This window comes from Corvus hawaiiensis, chromosome 4, assembly GCF_020740725.1.
Source record: "Corvus hawaiiensis isolate bCorHaw1 chromosome 4, bCorHaw1.pri.cur, whole genome shotgun sequence".
Classification (NCBI taxonomy): domain Eukaryota; kingdom Metazoa; phylum Chordata; class Aves; order Passeriformes; family Corvidae; genus Corvus; species Corvus hawaiiensis.
This window is the reverse complement of record NC_063216.1, coordinates 25179200-25199299: the sequence shown is the minus strand read 5'-3', so window position 1 is coordinate 25199299 and position 20100 is coordinate 25179200. Positions and strand designations below refer to the sequence as shown.

General features: G+C 35.6%; 1 protein-coding gene across 5 annotated transcripts in view; it reads left to right on the top strand.

The window, feature by feature from the left end:
• SLC41A2 (solute carrier family 41 member 2) overlaps positions 1-20100 on the top strand; it is a 65154-nt gene that overhangs the window by 12166 nt on the left and 32888 nt on the right. For all 5 annotated transcript variants that reach the window (XM_048300453.1, XM_048300454.1, XM_048300450.1 and 2 more), the window contains 6 exons: positions 972-1043; positions 1852-1996; positions 3816-3962; positions 9162-9309; positions 9717-9796; positions 19831-19962. In XM_048300453.1, coding sequence (XP_048156410.1) covers positions 972-1043; positions 1852-1996; positions 3816-3962; positions 9162-9309; positions 9717-9796; positions 19831-19962 — 724 coding nt within the window. The remainder of the gene's footprint in view (positions 1-971; positions 1044-1851; positions 1997-3815; positions 3963-9161; positions 9310-9716; positions 9797-19830; positions 19963-20100) is intronic.

Sequence of the window (20100 nt, the reverse complement as noted above, 5' to 3'; positions counted from 1 at the left end):
TGCTTTTCTACTTAAACTTAATGGATGCATTTGCAGAGCTTTGACTGTAGTTTGAACATTATAAAATATTTATAGTGTGATTAAGATAAAGTGTCTTATTATATTTCTGTTTTTAAATTAGCATTTCTTTTAATACTTTGTTCCTTGCAAATCACTACTATCACAAAATGAAACAAAATGGAAAAGAAATTGAATTGAAATCTACTGAAAAGAAATTATCAAAAGATGAAAAATATAAGTATGATGTCCTTCTGTTTTTTGAGAAGTATGTTATCTTATAAATTGGTATTGTATAGGAAAAGCCACTAAAATTTATGCTCAACACATAAAAAATTATAAGTCTGTTATCTCAAAAAGAAAGTTATTTTAAACACAGTCATACTTCAGTGGTTTGTATTGTTTGTCAGATCTTGTCCTCTAACTCAAAAAAAAAGGCAAAAGTAGGAAATATAAGTATATATACATACATATATCTACTTTTAAATTTCTAGAATAACTTATTTGCTATCTTTCAGCTACTACCTTAATACTGGACTTACGTCATTTATAGCATCTGAGATCTCTAGCTGTATTGCATAAATGAAAAGTTAGAACGCTAAACAGTATTGGATTTTAGCATTTTTTATTTTCAGAATTTAAGTGCCATAGAAACAAGCTCAGTCTAAAGGGATCTTCCAGCCACTGATCTAATCCCTGGTGGTGCTTGGACGTTACAGGAATGTAGGTGGCTGGTATATCTTGCAGAGCAAGCTAATGTTAAACAAGTTACTATGTAAAACTGCATCAAGTTTAGCTGCTTTTGGAAAGATACTGTAAGTATGATTTAAAATCAAAAGCAATGTTTGACTTTTTAAAAATATAGCTTGTTTTTAATCAAAATGTTTTACTTCATTAGCTGAATTATTTGTGGGCAATTTCAAATAATACCATTTTAAACCCAAATGTCTGAATTTCTTTTCTAATTTTGATAGGTAAATATTGGAAAAATGGATTCTCCCATTGAGAAATGGAACCTAATAATTGGCAATTTGGCCTTAAAGCAGGTAAATATAATGGGTTTATTTGATTAATTCTTGTAAGTGAGGGAAGTTATTGAAAAAGTTTAATCACAAACATTGGTAAGTATGGAGATGAACAGTGTTAATGGGAAACTAGCTCTACTACACTGGCTCTTCTCTAAAAAAATATGAGCTTATATTTATTAGAAGAAGATGTAAAGTCTTATTTTTGACTGTACCAAGGGTATATTTCCTTTATAATTTTTTCTGGGAAAAAGGATCTGAGGATGATTAGAGAAAAATTTCGGATTTGGCAAAACCTTTTAAATCTGACCTTTCAAATGTTTCTAGTACTGATTTTGCGTTGGATTCAATGTTTAAAGGAAGTGTGTGATAGAGCTTTTGGATAAAAACCAATATTTTAAATAGCTGGGTCATTTGAGGAAAAGTGTGCATGTCCTCCAAAGCAGTTGTTTCTTAAGATTGAGAGCTATGTCTTATTCAGAAGTTACAATGTAACACGCTCAAAAATTAGGTTAAATATTTATGTTGTGACTTCACTACTTTAAGTGGTTTAGAAGCTTCTTAAGGAATTGGCTTCTCGTAAATCCTGAACTCCTCTCCCTGATTTTACTTTTGCTATTCTGCAGTATGACAAATGCTGGTAAAGCCTTTTCTGCTGGTCTAAGATTTTTCTTAATTATCCAAAGTTGTCATCCTCTCTACAAAATGGATGAGCATGCTTCTGTTATACCTGGCATGTTAATGTAGGTAGGAGGAAAGGCTAACAGAAAATGATTCTGTGGTCCTTCTAAGTCTGTCAGTTGTTTTAAGAATTTGCTTTCTTTTCCAGGTTCAGGCAACAGTAGTTGGTTTTCTGGCAGCAGTGGCAGCAGTTATATTGGGCTGGATTCCAGAGGGCAAATACCGCTTTGATCACTCAGTCCTTTTGTGTTCTAGCAGTGTAGCAACTGCCTTCATAGCTTCCCTTTTACAAGGTAAAGGGGGTATATGTGCTACTTTTTGCAGTTATTTATTTTTCTGTGGATGCTGAATGTGTATATGTTGATATTCCTTCAAAATTGAAATCCAGTCAGGAATAATACGTCTGCAAACCAGCTGAGGATAAGATGCCCTTTTGCAGTTTCCGTATAGGTGGGCATATTGCATTCCTCTCCTGTCACAGTCTTTGGAAAGCTTTTGATTGGCATGACCTCCTGAACATATCTAAACAAAAAAGTATTGTTTTTAGATCTCACTTAATATGATGGAGAACTTTTCCCCCTGCTTTCTATATTCATTCATGTACGAAATATATTCTTAGTACTTAGCAGGTAACACTTATTTATAATTAAACTCAGGTGATCCCGGATGTTAGCTTAGCTGAATTCAAAGTTCCAGGTTGCCCATGCTGCTTGTGTGTTAGTTTGTGCTCTGCTTTGTGTCTGAAGTGAACAATTAGGCTCATTATTTGAAGGGTTTGGACCAAGTTCAAGTCCAGCTCTACAAACAGTGGCAGTGTCTGTCTGGAGCAATATGGCATGATGAATTTAATATTCTCTTCCTAATTGTCAGGAAACATTTAACCATAAAAGATTGTACTTAATGGGTGTGAAGGGGAGCAGGAAAGTACCTCTACTTGTGACATGTTCTTAATGAAAATACAGTCAGCAGTCTTAAGAATAGTAAGTCAAGTAAAATGCGTAACTTCCTTGTTTTACTGCTTTGATATGCTTACTTATGTGGAAAATACAAAATTGTTGAAGTTTTGCATGGAATTAAGAGCACACATGTTTTCTAGTGACTAGAAAGTCACTGAGTTTGATCATGTGCAGAATTAAGGGCAACAAGAGAACTGGGAAACGAGTGCATTTTCTACACTTCCCATGTATGATTTGGACATGAGGAGAAACTTTGGTTTTTGTCCTGGTGATGGGCCATTGCAGGAAATTACTTTCTAAGCTTCGTTCTCCTACACATGAACCAGGCGCTTGTGAAATATTGTGATCTTACAGGATCATTGCAGTTCTTTCTTTTGAGAATTTCCTGGTGTATAACTCCTTAGTCAGTTTCTCTGAAAGTGAACTCTTAATGTAGCTACCATACATGATATAACATAAAGGATGGCATATACAGTTGAAGCTCTTACATATAATATGTAATGAGAGGGAAATTACTCAGATTGTGCCAAAGACTGTTAGTAACAATGCCAATTTTATTTTTAGTAGCCACTTGCATTTTGCAGGGAGATTACTCTTCAAAAGTTAGTGTTGCTGTTTATAGGAAAAATTAGAAATTAACACCTTAATTAATTTTTTTCAAATGTGTAGCAAGTAATATTTTTTATATGTTGTCTTGGGTTTAACTTATTGTGTAGCTTCTTGGTGCTAACTCCTTGATAGTCTTGCACAATATCAGATGTCAAAATATTTAATCTTACATTATTTTCAGCCTAGGTTGATTGAAATTTCAGTCAGTGGAAGTTACCAGGGTTGGAAAATAATACACTTCATATTTTTTTCTTCAGGAAATAGCTGCTTTACAATTTCAATAGTGCTAATTCTAGTCATTAGCAAAGTAGTTTATTGTACAGATGATTCTTGATTTTTTGTGTGTGTGTGTGCTCACTCTGTTTTTTTAAAATGTATATGTCCATTTTTCAAAATGGCTAAAACTTAAAAACACAGTCATTAATCAGGTGGGAAGAACAATCATTCTGGGAAAAAAGCACTGACTTCTTATTTATTAAGTTTGAAATTTTCTGTGGAATTACAGCAGTGGATACAGTTACTGTACTGTCTTCTTTGTTGAATTTAGGAGTAATAATGGTTGGAGTTATTGTTGGATCTAAGAAGACTGGTATCAATCCTGACAATGTTGCCACTCCTATAGCAGCAAGTTTTGGTGATCTCATCACCCTTGCTATACTAGCATGGATAAGCCAGGGTCTGTATACTTGCCTTGGTAAGTGTGCTTTGAAATCTGTATGACTCCCCAGGAACCTCTCTTGGGTTAGGAGGGTGGGAAGAAGGCTGGAGGGAGAGGTTCAGCAAACCTTTTAGTTTGACTGACTCTTTTGTCAGCATTTATACCACTTAATGGTAAATCTTAAGAGTGCAACATTATGCCATGATTTCTTTTTTCCATTTTGGTTTTTTGTGTTTTTCTTTCCCTTTTGTTTATTTTTTGTTTTTCCCTTTTTATTTTTGTAAAACAAAACGTTTTTGGTTTTGTACACTAACCTGAACTTTGGAACAATCTAGGAATACCTGAAAGACTTTGACAATAACACAGTACATACCTACATGTGGATTGCAAACGGTGGTAATGAAGAAACAAAAATGTGAAAACATTTTCTCACAGCAGGAAAAAGAATGTTAAGAACCTTATTCAAAATGAAATCATTGCTGCAACTAACTCATTCCATAGAAACTATTAAAAGTTTATCGTGTTTTAAAAGAGAATTGTAGACAAATGTAGACAGATAAAATATTGTGTTGTCCATAACTTACCAGAGATGCTGATGTCATCACATCTAGTCTTTACAGCTGTGCTCATTGTCCAAACTTTTCATATGTAAGTATTACAACATCAGCCAGAAAAAGCATCGAATAAGACTCAGGTTACCATGGTGTGACTTGCAGTTACTTTTTTGGTATTTGAACTTTCATATTTAGAAAGTGTTAACAGGATGTCAGCTTAGATGTATCAGTGTGCAAAGAAGTATTTCTTTTGTATTTTCTGTGGTTTTGTTAAAACTTAAATAGGATTGTTTATTTCATAGCTATATTTAAATCTTTCATATTTTATTCTAATACCCGTATTTCTCAAATACTTTCTTTAAATGCTTCTTTCAGGGAAGTTTGTAAATTTACAGTGAAAATTGATGATCTTTTTTTAGCACCTCTTCTTTCTTTTCTTCTGATGAGAAAAACAGAGAAGAAGCCTCTATTTTCATGAAATTTAGTGTCCCTAGCCAATGCTACGGCTGGGATAATAACTAGAGTTTATTTCATTAGAGTCTGTTTATCTAGATTTATTGCTATGCCCCAAAATCTTAATAGACTGGAACACTGGGTTATTCTGCTGAAAACAGATTTCAGGCCCCAACAATTGATATGTTTGATTGAAATTCAGTTCTAAATTAGGGTTTATACTTATCAGTGATGTGCCAGGGAAGTTGGGCAGAAGGAGAGAGTTAGCTAAGATTATTGGCATATACTATCAACCTGGGTAGGCGTGGAGCTGGAAGTGGTTGTCAGCATCTAATCTCAGTTAGAGATCTCTAGTATCCCCTGTATAAGTGGAACCCACATGACTCAAAGACAGGAAATTGTTAATACTGAGTCTTACCATTTTTGAACAGCTTCTTCTACTTCTTTCCTTTCTAAAAAAAAAAAATTTCAAGGTGTGGCCACAGGCAAAACTTAGTTGCACGTGTTGGTGTTTTAATAGTAGATACATATGTAATTTGCGAATAAACAACATATATTATTTTGTACTGTATCTAGTACTGCTTCCTGTGCTTTATGTAAATTACAGATTCTATGTTTCTCTCTTTCTAAAGAAGTAAGTAATTACTACTAATATTTCAATTTCTCCTATAAGATGCTGGTTTTTTAAATCTACCAGTCTAAACAAAAAACACTCAACTCCGACCCCTCCCCCCCCCCAAAAAAAAAAAAAGTTGGGTAAAGAAACTTGGACTTCCTTCTCCTTTCACACATTTCCAGAAATTTACATTTCCAGACACAGGTGTTCTAATGTGTCTCAGAGGAATAAAAAAGAAGTGGGTACAGTTTGAACTGATCCTTTGCTGCTTTTATAGCTGTCATGAACACTCACATTTTTCTCTGCAACTGCAGTTGGAAGGCAGATCCCACATGTGTAGTGGTAAGGATCAATGTGCTTCTAAGAGTTACTCCAAATTTTCTGTCTATAATGTCTTCTGGAAACACTTCTCTTTTGGTGAAGTATGTAATTATCTAGTTACCACTAAAACAACTGCTTCTGCTCTTTGTATTTTTTCAATGTCTTTGTATTTCTTTTTGGAAACAAGAGAGTCCTTCTAAAGAAAGAACATGCCACAAAGCCCTTGGAAATAGGGCTTGGAAATAGGTGGTTTCCAAGATGCATGTATTTGAACTATGAAATAGTAACAAGGAATAAGAGTATGGAGTACCTTCAGCTCAGGAGAGGTGTATCAAGTTGTGAATGGCAGGGAAGAGGCATTCAGACAATGATTAGGCAACAAGTTTAAAAAAGTTAAAGAATTTTTTTTGTACAATGCATGAGTGGGATGTGAAACTTACTGCTGTGATGTGTTAAGAGGACCAAAGTGATTTTAGAAAACTTTGGATAGACTAGTAAGAAAGGAACCCATTGAGGAGTATTGAACAGACAGATGCAGACAGAGACTTGAGAGATGAAATCCCTGGTGCAAACAACAGCAGAAGCTGGCAGGTCACACTGAAAGAAGCATCACTCTAAACGTGTAATTTTTCTTTTCTTCTCTCCAGAAGCCTGAACTGTTGACCACAGTGTGACAAAGGATATATGCTAGATGAGAACTGTGCCTCATCCAGCACAAATGTTCTTAAGAATGTTCTTTCTCCTTCTGTTGTTTCCCTCCTTTCTCAATGCTAAAATAAGAATCCCAATGGGAATATTAAAAAGAAACCTGTGGTTTGTAGGGTAGTAATGAAACTGGTGGCATTCCCTTCTGAACTGTGTTCAGAATTAACTATTTTCCCTGTATCAGCCTAACTAATGAAATGATCTGGAGCAAAATACATTTCTGACTGTTCTCTGCATGGCATGAGTTATTTTCTAACAAGAAGTCTGGAAGGATGAAAATTATTTGTGTACAAGCTTTTTGTTTGTCTGTTAACAGAGGTGTGCAGCCTTTGGTTTGATACATTACTTTATGTCATACCCTGAAGAGACAGGGGAAGGACTGTAGGATTTTTACCTATGCCGGGACCGGATGAAGCACCTTGTTTGGCCACCATCATGTATATAACTTCTTAAAGGTTCATTAGAGTGCTTTAAAAATAGTGGCAAAGTTATCAAACACGGAGATTTAAACAGTAAAAGGTCAACAGTTCTTAACAACTCCGTAAAAGGAGCTGTGTCTGTGAATCTTTGTTAAATTGCTGAGGGAAAGCACTAGAGGGCTCCCCAGGACCGTCGCTGGGACCTGGCACCTTTCCTCCAACAGAACACGAGAAGTACTCTGGAATAGGAACACCCAGTAAATTAAGGAATACCCAGTAAATGTGGAGGTCCGTGATGCCTGTCATTTGTCAGTAATGATCTGAAAATTTCTTTAAAGCTTTCCATTTTTCTCACAGAATGTGTATTTAGCTCCCGGATATGTTGAATCTGGGTTGAGAAGGCAAGCTGTGTGATTCACATTATTGTTTTCAGGTTCCTACCAGTTGTTTTGAAGTAGTATATTTCCAGTTTACCTCTAATTTCTACTAGAGGCTGCATTATTTGAGCAAGATTCCTTTTCCCATGTAAGCTACCTGCTATAAATCTATCAAAAATGGAGTGAAGTAAGCCCTAAAAGAGAAGCCATTTATTTTCTCTTCCCATTTCCAGCTATTGTAGCATGAATTTGCTTCTTCTGTGAATTAAATATGAAGAGGAAGATACCTACCCTTCCTTTACAGATGCATCTCAGGGTTAATCTTTTTAGGTTGCTATAGTAAGATGTTCTACAAGAAGAGTCTCCCACAGATTAAAAAAAAAAAAAAAAAAGTCCCTCACTGTTCCAAAGAGTTAGACTGAAGCTGAGTATTCTCTCTGGTCCAGCTCTTAGGTTGCAGAATGAAGTGAAAGGAGGAAAAAAAGGCCCCACAAAGGAAGAGGGAAATAATACACTGTAGAATAATTAGATAAGGAAAGGAAAAAATTACTTCTCTTTTGGGCTTTGTCTTGTTCTCATTTTAATAGCTTTCTAATTTCAGTTTGCCCAGGAAAACATAACTTCATTTTCTGCTGGCTCTGCTGCAGAGGTTGTTACTCAATGCAGAAGGGTAGTAACTTCTAAAAATTCGACATCAATTCTTTCAGGAGATCCACTAAGGTAACCTTGAAGTAGTAATTGCTTGGATTTGCAGCCATTGTAATAAGCCCTAATGCATAGGTGACAATACTTTTTATATACCAACTACTACTCTTTGGTAAAGCATTTGTGTGATCTATATTAATTATTTCAGCCTGTTAATTTAAAATATATTTTGCTGTAAGACTTGTCTAAATTTTGAAGTTTTCAACAAAATGTATTTTAACATAAGATACATGAGCACACTTCTCATAAAACAAATATTTAGAAGTGGAATATTTGCACAGTTTACACATATATATTTGCTATTAGGATAAATTTTCTATTATTTACCTCACTGTTGAATTAGGAAGTCTTGGATCACTGTAGTAGCTTCTTTGAGGATGGGATTATAAAACCAAGTAATCAGAAAAAAATAGTGTTCTTTCTGTGGAAGCAGCTTTACAGTTTGCTTTACAGTCTCAGCTTTATGATGGTACTCACCAGTGTTTGCAGTTGTATTCCTATGAAATAGGATGAAATTCTCATGGATAGGTGCAAGCAGCAGAATTGCCTGTTAATTTTCAGACTCAGACTGGCTATGAAACAACTGAGCTACTGATATAAATGTCTCAGTGTTGCACATTGTGCTTGCATAATTTTAGATATGCTATTTCTGGAAAGATTACCACATTACCTGCTTTGGGAAGAAGGGAGTGTACATATGCTAAGAATCTGGGTATAAACAAAATGCATTTTCATTATATTCAGTTTTTTTTAAAAATTATTCTTCAGTTGCAAAATAATGTTTTATATTCTACATTCTTACTGTATTTTTATCATAAAGCATTTTACAAAAATCATCTTCAGAATTTCTTCTTTGTACAGATGTCCTTGAGAAGATGAGAGACAATGATCCAGATGGCAGATATAAACCATGTTGTTTCATGCAGTGGTTGAAACTTCAGGTGTAATAGTAATGAAGACTATTAAATTCCTCACTTGTATGGCATAGTTCATAATTTATTTTACAATTCTTAGTTAGGAGAAACATACAGGAATATTTGGAAAGTAAAAGGGGCTTGTTTTCTTTTTCTTTATTATTGTTTTAGAGACATATTACTATGTATCTCCTTTGGTTGGTGCCTTTTTTTTGGCTCTGACTCCGATGGGGATTGTCATAGCTGCCAAACACCCAGCTACCAGAACTGTCCTCCATTCAGGATGGGAGCCTGTTATAACTGCCATGATTATAAGCAGGTAGGTCTCTTTGTCTTGCTGCATGGAAGCATCTTGATAGTCATCCCATATCTCTGTATTTCTTACTTGATTGTACTTAAGAGGGATAATTAGGAGACTCTAGAATTTAGGCTTTAGAATTTTAGCACTGGTCTAAGAGATTATTTAATCCAATGAAAGTTATGAATCTTAAAAGTAGAGGAATTGGCTAATACTCTGTGGTCTTTGTTATACAAGAAGCCAATTTTAATAAATGAATAGCTATAGGGATGTTAGTCTGTAGCTCAGAATGAGGTAATGGCTCAGGGGAAAGATGAGATTAAAATTGTGGCTTGAAGATGATCTAAGTCACATTGCTATAAAAATTTTTAAATGCTGTTTAATGGTCCTGCTTGCCTTATTCCAAATATTGTACTTTTTTTTTTCAGTATTGGTGGCCTTATTCTGGACACAACTGTATCTGATCCTAACTTGGTTGGAATTGTTGTTTATACCCCCGTAATTAATGGTAAGACTCTGACAGGATTGATTGCTACTCTGTATCAATTGATATACCTTGTTTTGAGAATTGTCTATTACGGTAAATTTCTCTTGTGCTAATTAGTATCTGGTACATTAATTTCAAGTTTTGATTTTGATGTCAACAGCTGTTTATTTGAACACCTAAGAAGTGCTTCCTGTTTTTACAACAACCATTAAAACATGATAGAGAATGTGAGAAGTAGAAACCTCAAGTATGATTTAAGAAACTGAAAGTATAAATATTGAAGGAGTATATTCAAATATTAAATTATCAAGTATTATATTGAAGCAGTTATGGCTGGGAAAAATGTAGTTGAAGTTTTATCTCAAAGGATTTTTTTCTGAATTCCAAGGACAAATTTTCAAACAATAATTTACTATTGACATGTAATGTAGATAGATATAAACACTAAGAAGCATGCTACAAGCAAGTAAATAAATTTCTCAAGAAAAATGTGTGTTGTTTCTGATGATTGGTATGCACCTTTCAGATGTGTAGGAATGAATTTTTGAAAATTTGGTCCTTAAGTTTAGGGTTCTATCTTCTAATGATAAGAACAAGGCAAATTTTAGAAGAACAGTTAATAACTGATTAGACTGGTGCAGTTTGAAAATGCTTTTCTTTCCTAGTACAGTACCCCAGGGTTGATGCCTGTTTAGCTTGCAATAACTATAATCACCAGATCTGTCCCCACAATATTGCTGTCTAGCTGTTCTTTCCTCTTTTCGTATTTTTCCATTTGATTTCTTACATTAATTTGCACTTTCATGTATTGTTATTAAAACCATTTCTCCAATTAACAAGAGGATTCTGTTTTGACTTAAGTTGGCCCTTGCAAATTCCACGAGCGTGTTCTATTCCGTTTTCTAAGCTATAGATTAAATGAATTATGGCCACTTCTTTTCCACCTTGATAATAAGATGTTAATATGGTCATGGGGTTTTAGTTTTGAACCACATTACTCTGATATAATTAATTTTCCAGACATTGTTAATGGAAATGTAACACTGGGTACAGTGGATAGCACCAAACATTTTGATAAGCTTTCCTGTGGTTGAGAGTTAGTAGATCTATTGCTGCAAACATTACACAAGCTGTTCAGTTGCAGGCTTTGACAGAAGCATGTTCTTGGCAAATTCATGTTAGCCCTTGTTTTACGGCTTTCATGTCTTCTGGATGCTTATAAATTGTCTTTTTAATAATTTGTTCTAATTCTTATGTAGGAATATAAATTTCACTGATATACAGATTCTCTGTATCATCCTTTTTGACCACTTTAAAGATATATTTTCTGTTTTCTCTATTACATCCCTCAGATATTCTCTAACCTCCAAAATAATCAGTTAGCAAAAATGATCACTAATACTTCATGGATTGTTCATTTAGCTCTCTAGAGGCAGTAAATTTAACTTAACCCCCAGGCCCTAGTACATACCTGCTTGTGATCAGGTATCACCATTTTTATGAAGGCAGTAGGCAAAAGGAACTGAGTATTTCAATCTTCAGTGGAGCATGTTGCTTGCTCTACTTTCTCATTAAGGCCCACTATATCCTTTCTTCTTGCTTTTAACATGAAACATTTCTATGTTACCACTTGTGTTCCTTGCTAACTGCAAATTAATTTTTACACGTCAGCCATTACATTTCCCTGCCTGTTCCTTGCCGTTGTATTAGCTCAATATTGCAAGTACTTCCACCTAACTTTTGTGTGTTTCCATTTTGATTTCCAGATACCTAAAAGGCAAGGCAGACATGTTGATCTTCAGCTTTTTTCTGCTTTACACCTGTAACTTTTCTTATAGTAGTCCTTTTCTGGTAACCTCCTGGATTTGCTTCCTAAGAGAAGAGGATTGGTTTTTTTTCTTCTTAGGCAGGTGTACCCAAACCGATTAAGGCAATGCCCATGCATTCTTTTGAACTGTCTTTATGGGAAAAGAACTAGCCAAAAGCTATATAGCCCTGGAGGTTTAGCTGACAGGTCAAAAGGTCTTTGAAGAGTTAGGCAGGTGTAAGAGAGGGAAAGCTGAGGCTGCTGGAGCAGGCAGGGAAGGAAAGAGTCTTTCAAGGAGGCTGGGATAGTGAGAGGCAAGCTTGACTCAGAATTCTAAGGATAGATGCATTTCTATTGGATAATATAGAGAAAATATGTTCTGTGTAGAGGATGCAGAGTTTTATGGTACACTTCCTGGAAAAGGAAACTGTAGGTTGGTAATTTTTGAGTTGCTGTTAGATTAGCCTCTCCTGGGTTATTCATAATTCTACTGACACCTTTTGATATTGCTGGTCAGTACAGTGTAGTAAACTGGGGTTAGGAAGTCCTGCAATTAAAAAAGCACATCTGTTGACACTCATTTACTGACATGAAAGGTGTGTTAAGGCACTTAACAGGTGGTTTTAAATATTACTGTTGCAGAAAGTTTTCTCTACCAGTGCTTTCTTGGCCTTGGAATTCTCATTGTAAGCCTAAGTAGCGAAAGAAACTGAGGGTTTTCCCATTTCATTTTCTACCTTGAAGTTTGTTGCTCCTATGGCACAGAAATCCTGGGAGAAAACAACAGGAAAACCTGAAAGAAATATTCTTTTCCACTGGGAATGTGTCCAGCCAAAATTTGAGGACAGTTTCTAAATTTGTCCAGAATTTCACGCTGTCACTGTTTTTTCAGAGCCACTTGCCGTATCTTGAACACCTGAACAGTATTCACTGCAAAACGGTCAGATCTAAGGCTTCCTGTGCACCATTAAGTACATTTCATCTAAGTCCTGTCTAGATAGTTTGCTTATTCTTAGATGAGACAAATGACTTTAATCATGTCTTACACTGTGGAGCCATAAATACTTTAGTTTAAGAAATACTGGTCTGGAATTTGAGCAACCTCAAAGGTTCCCACCCCTATTAACAATAACTACAAATATTTGTTCAAAATATTAAAATAGTTTTTAAGCAGAAAGGCATTTATAGTCTACTTTACAGCTGGTGGCCAGACATATTTCACAACTGTTTTTTCCATTTTAAACACATTAAAATACATTCCTTGAGATGAATAATTATTTTTAATTCTATGGTTGGCTGGGTTAAATTGCATCTCTGCTTTTTGAAAATAAATAAATCATTTTGTTGTTTCAGGCAACTTGCAGACTACTTGAGATTTAGATGTCTCTTTGATGTACCAAAGTTCTGAATAAAATAACTAAGCCCAAGTGTGCCCGTGCTTCAGTCTGGATACTCAAGTTGATTGTTGCGTTTTCTCATGAATGGGATGGTTAAAATTTGCAAATCCTCTTACAGCATCACAGCATGTTGAATTTGGCTCAGGATTTGCAATTTGCGAGTAACCGAGTTCCTTTTGTGCAGAAAAAGAGATAATATCTTAAACAATTTTATGCTTCTGAATATGCAACAGAAATGAGCTAAGGTGCAGTTACCAGATAGAGCCACTTTCGTCTCCATTTTCATTGCGTGCTTATACAAAACATTGTGAGATATCTTCTAAGTATTTGCATTTCAGAAGTTACTGGGTAATAACTAACATGTCAGCACACTATCCCATTTTTATGCACCTTGAAGAATGAAAGCTCTGCAAATTAATTCCGAAAACACCTGAAAATTGGAAATACTTTATATCAAAAAACTTTCCTTTGCAGGTGGTTAGAAACAATACTTTTTACAGGTAACACAAGCCTGTCCTAATATTTCTTACTCTTTGGCTGTGCATACTTTAAAAGTATTTGCTATCTGGAGGGAATACATAGGTATCAAGGAATATGAGAAACATATATGAGAAAATTTAATTTAGAACTTAATGAATGCCAGTTGTCTGGGAGATGAAAATTAAGTTTATGCAATACATTCCCCAAACCATCCCTTTTTTATCTGTTAGTAAGGTAAATTGAATGACAGACTTTCAGGTTTTTCAGAGAGCTTTTACTGTAAATTGTTTTGGAAAATATGGAAAAACCAACAAGAAACCATTCCTCCTCAAAAAAAAAAAAAAAAAACAAAACCAAAAACAGCCATAAAAAACCCCAACATATTTTAATAGCTATATATTTTAATTTCTTCTAGCATAGTTGTACTTTGAGTTTTCCCACAACTGATTAGGATATAACCATCGTCTCAGAGAGTTGAACATCTGAAATTTGCCTCTGTAAATCACAAGGGAAAACATTAGTGTACCTAGATGGTAGTAGAGCAATTTGGCTGTGTAGCAAATTAATTTTTCTGCATCCTGAATTGGAAAGAATGTGTTAGTCTCAGAAGGCAGCTTTACTATATGAGAACTTTATAATTCAGTCTTTATTTTGGCATGAATAAGGAGGAGAGTTTTGATTTCTTTTACTTACTTTTGATGCATTATTGTGTGATAGATTTATTACCTTTTAGTTGCTAACCTGTACATGTAAATCTGCATATATACTTTTATAGTGTGTGATTTTTCTTTTAAGTCTTACTTGTAAATTTTTTAGGAGATTTCAGTAATCATTGTGTAGTTTTCACAACACAATTATATCCAGAGCATTTTCATTTTTTGACAGTCAAGGAACAATTTTTTATTAGTCATAGGAAAGAAATTATTTATGAGTGAAATCAAACATGGAATGTAATAGTTGCATATATAATAAAGACTTCTCTTAAAAAACATCCATCTAGGGAAAGCTAATATTTTCCATCTGTTTTCCCTCAAACATTTGTAAGTATTAAAAGAAATGCTACAAAGTAAAATGGAAGATGGACCAAAAAAAGCCCCAGAAACATAAATAGGTGGCTAGTTAATTTTCTAATCTAAGTATTTCACTTGCATAAAACAGGATTTTTAAAGTTAATGGTAGAGAGGTCAGGGAAAAAATTCATCTTGCATTTTCTGAAAGATAAGAAGATTATTCCAGAATTTAGAGCTTTTGGTCACCATTGTAACTGAGAGTCTTTTGCTTCCTTTTCATTTCATTTTTATGATGCAGATGTTGAACTTCAAAAAAAGCCTGTTTGGCAAAACTGACTATTTTGAGCTATGGATTGTGCTCAGGAGTGTGCAAAAGTGAGAATCTTCTTGCCTTCCTTCTCTTGATAGATAGACAAGAAAAATCAGTTTGGGAATTATGTTGGCCTAATTCTCCCCTTATGTAGATATTAATTGATTTTGGTCCCATTGCACAAGCTGTATTATAGATACTTGGGAACAACACAGTATTCTGTGACTGATTAATCTCTCTCCATAGAACTGGTTTTCTAAAAATTTTTAATCACAATGATTTGCTTTGCCTGTTCTTACAGAATTTTTTGTGTGCCCCATCATGCAAATATTTACATTTTTATGAACAGTTATGGCTCTGGTCATTAAAGCTGAGTATGTTCACTTTTTCTGGTGCTCTCAGTACTTTCATAGGAGGCAGTTTTCTAAAGGAACAATTCTTTAGTTATATGTATTTAAGGAAATGCACAAAAATAAGAATGAGATGGGGACCTATGGGAAAGGAAGGGACTTCATACATAAAGTAGTTGAATACTGCTCTGAAAAATTTAGGTTGTCTGTTGTACTGTTCTCCCCTCACACTAAACAAGTACCTGAAACCAGATTTTTTACTGGTTAGTTATGACATGGTGCATGTGGTTATCCTGCTGAGATGGAGAACTTTGCACTTCCTTTTGTTGAATTTCAGGAGATTTCTCTTGACCCAGCTCTCCAGCCTCTCCAGTTCCCTCTGAATGGCGGCACAGCCGTCTGGTTTATCAACTACTCCTCCCAGTATTCCCTGGAAAATCTTACTCTATTTATCAAAAAGTGAGATGTAGGATCCAGGGAAAAATACAGTCCGATGTGTTACCCCAGAGCAGTGGGTGATCTCAGACTGATCTGCATCAGCAAGATCCAGCTTCCCTTAACTTCTGGGGATTTTTACCTGCACTGAGTTATGAGACACAGATTTGCTTTGAAGTATTCTTTAAGACTCATTGATGTAAAGTGCTTTAATGTGGTTTTCTGAATAGCATGGTTACTTCTATTATTAGAAAAAATTCTTTTTACCAGATGATGAATCGTGCCCATAGGCCTATTTGCAAATACACGACATGGTTTTGGCTCTACTTACAATATGGGATTCTGTGCTTGTTAGACAAAAGAGCTGTGATAACAATTCTTAGAAGAAATGTTCTTGCTTAGCCCTTAACTGCCTTGATAAAATGATGAGGTTTTTAATTTTCTTCTAAAGTTTTAAGTCAGTGCGACATCCTTCTCACTTTAGCAGACAACATCTCTTCTGCTCATTGACAAAGCAACACTCTCATACTGAGGTTAAACACATTTGCTGTTCTGAGAGGCATGAAGTAATAGTTGCTGGATTTTACTTTTGAAACAATTGTTTTCCCCTATGTTGTAGTTCTTGCAAAAATGAAAGGAAACTGAAGAAGTAAGTCTTCACAAATTTAGTATTTGCTATGATGACGGCAGTAGTGTTTTCCAGGAGGAAAAATGTCTGGATTAATCAAATGTTCATGGAAACAGTCCTCATATACATCTACAGAGCTTTTAATAATATGAGCAGCTACTGAGTATGTGACCATTTTATACATTTAGAAGATGCTGAGACATTATCAGTTTTATGTATCGACATCTTGCCAACCTACGCAGTTTTATCTGTTTTCTGTTTCTTCCAGGAGTCTGATTAGTCTGGTATAGCTGAGATGGTAACTGCACATGCACAGTAGCTGCTGTTACCAAACAAACTGAGTATCTCTGTACATATCCAAGTGATTCAATGCAAGAACAGCCTTATACGAGTCATTCTGTGACCAGCAGAATGAAACCTGATTCTGTTCTCATTTGTATCCTGGGGTTTTTAGACAGCCTTTCCAACCTGTGGTGTTCCCTATTGCCTTGTGTTCCTGCTATACCCGCTGCTCACAACATTCTCTCCATTTTCCCTCTGCTTTCATTGTCATTCCTCTTCTGTCTCACTGAGCTGTTGGCTGAGCAAGAGGCATCATGCTTTATTCCAAGCTGAGTGCTGACTGGCCAGCTGGCCTGCTTATGCTTATGCCATTAGCTATATAACTCATACTACTGTCTTTGGCTCACTGAGGACATGCATTTGGATCTTTTCCTTTATTTATCTAGTCACTGTTTCGTTTTTGGTAGATTCTTTAACCATACTTGGAAGTAGTTAACATGTCTGTCCTCATGTCAGGCATGGTTGAAATTGGCCCAAAGGTTCAAAAATAATTAGAAGAAGGAATTGGTAGGTGAAGGGACAGAACTAAATTACAGTATCACTGCTGCTGTCGCCACCATACATTGTTGGCTGGCTGAGACTGAGCAGGATGTATGGATTCTAGAAGCACTTACACTTCACTATACCAGGCTGTCTTCTGTGAGTTAAAATTACACTACTAATATTAGGTTATTGAGGCTCAGACAAATAAAATTTAAAATAATCTTACTGAACATACAAATACTGCATTTCCAGTTAGCTAAAATAGATTGTATATGTTCAACTGAGCTGTAACTAGTTACACCTCCTGAAATCACACTCCATACTGGCTGTTCTGGTTAGCTTGTCAGCTTCCTTTGCAGAGCAGCTGTCAGCTTCCTTTGCAGAGCAGCTATCACCTCCTTTACCAGTATTCCATGGCTGGCCAGTTTGTTTTAGAACCACTTTTAATACTTGACAGTAATTTCTTGCTATCTGCATGAGCAATAGGGCTTGGGGAATACTTTCTCCAAGTGATGGTTATGAAAGTGAAAAGATTTGTCATTAATAGCTATCCATCAAAGGATTGACAACCAATCTTACACCTTCTTTCACAGACTTGTCAGTGTCTGTTGTCCAGACAGATTTTTTTAATCACCATTTCAAATGGACTTATTTCCATTTTCCTTAATTCTTTTATCTCATTCATTTTCCCATGTTATTAACTAGGGAAAAAAGTCCAGAGCATTTATCATATTTCTCAGTGCCTGAATTTGTTGAAGCAAATAATTAGCAGTCACAAAACGAAATTACAGACATCCTAGGAAATACTTAAAATCTAGAGAGTTGTGCCAAAGTGGTTTGTAGTTGCATTGCTACAAAACTCAAAGCAGCCCTATGTCCTTCTGTCCTTTATTTCTTTCTATAGTGCTATCAGAGAAGCAGATAATGACAGAATATTTTACTAATTTTTTCTCTTAGTATTGTTGTGAATATATCAGTTATTGCATTTGTTAGCCTGATTGTGATTACCCAGATTGCCTTTATGTTCTCTTTTTTAGCAGAAACTGTTTCATATTTTCCAGTCCTATGGCACCATCCCCAGCTTTGTAGCTCTGTTAAGAAGCGGTTTTACATAACAGCTTTTCCATAATTCAGTTGCAGAAATTATCTGATCCCCATCCTAATGTAGTGCATTGATCCTTAATTTTATTTCTGCCTCTCTTTCTGTACCTTAATCTCCTTAGTCAGAAATCTCTAATTTATTGTTCTCAATCGAAGCACAGACTTTGAGTCCTACTTAGATTGGTTTTAATCTTTTTAAACTTCTCGTAGTTTAGATAAATCCCTTACTTTGCTACTTTTCTGTAGTTCATCTGAAAAAAGAGCTACTGTTATTTTAATTTGCTTTGCAAACTCTGACTCAACCTTTTGGTAGTTCATATTTTATCCCTGTAACTTCTGACTGGGAACATGCATTTCCTAATTTGTATCTGAAGTTTTTGCTTAAAAGATGTACTTCCACGTTGAGTTCAGCCATTTACTGTCTTTAAGCAGTGGTGAGGCAGGACATCTTCTTTCAGATGTCAGTATTAGATCTCTGTGCTAACCCGTCCGTAGTCACCAAAAGAATTTGGCAAATAGTGTCTCCTGGTCACCACAAACACTTGTTTTGCAACCAGACAAAGCCGTAAGCATCAGATAAACTGATTCTACTAATAACAATAAACAAGGCCTTTGTCCTGAAGTGGGGACAAGATCTGCATTTCTTCTGCTTCTTCTCAGACCAGCCCATTGTTGTGTAGAGCATCTGAAGAGGGGGAAAGAAAAAGCATGTGCCTGATATGCAAGTAGGCAGCTCGAGTATATAGGAGGGTTTCATGTCACTGCATTCTGCAGTGTAGATATAATGAGTTGTTTTAGTTTTGTGTTCATTGAAGTAAAAATTCATAGAACATGAAACAGCCCAGAGAGGAAGGAACCTTGAAATGTCATCTGGTCTGACCTTGTGTGAGAAAGGGAGCCTAGATGAGATTTTCTAGCACCTGGTCCAGTCACATCTTGAAAACCTCCAGTGAAGTGGACTCGACCACATCCCTGAGGTGGTTGTTGCAGGGAATGATTGTTCTCACTATAAGAAATTTCTTTCTTATATTGAGATGAAAGCTCTGCTGCTACAACTTGTGCATACTGCCACTTACAAGAAAGAAAGTAGAATCTCCATCACTACCATTCTTTTAAAAATCAGCTATTCAGACACTCATCTTGTTCTTTCAGCCTGAATTATGAGTGACAGAAGACTGTAGTTACTTATGCTTTGTGTGAGAGGGGAATGAATATATTAACTCTTGAAGCCTTTTCTGGTCCTGTGGTTGTGTGTGTGAAATCTGCATTTATGTTTGTGGTAGTGAGCTGCTTTTTTTACTTACGCTGGCCTGGAATAATGACCTAGGGAGGTAATCCAGCAGTGGCACAACAATGTCATATTGCTGCTGTTCCAAGAGGGGTTTCCAAAGAAGAGGCATAAAAGGGAGTTTCACTTATGAGAAAGCATAAGATTGAACCTTTTGGAAGGTTTTTTTTGCACTTACCATGATACAAAACTAATCTCCAAATACCCAGTGATACACTAAACTGTAACCCACATTTTTGGACTTACTTTAACGATTTGTAGCCTCTCTGTAACTAATATACATTCTAAAGATATTTTTCATTTTGACATTTGTATGTAAGGTACTGTGATAAACATAGAGGAAATCGGTAAATCTGCAAAAATATTACCTACTAGAGGAAAAAAATAGCTGAAACCTTTTCATTGGTTCCCTTTTGCATTTCAGGTATTGGTGGCAATCTAGTAGCTATTCAAGCTAGCAGAATTTCTACCTACCTCCATTTACATAGCATTCCTGGAGAGCTGCCAGAGGAAGCCAAGGGTTGCTATTACCCATGCAGAACATACTATGGTACAGGTATGTATTTAGTCAGTTAAAAATCCTGTCTCACATCTCTTTACCCCTGTATGCCATACTGTGCCACCAGTGAGAAATGGCAATGAACTGAGCTTGCTGTGTGCTATTCAAAGGCAGCTGAGGCTTGGCAGTTTCCTT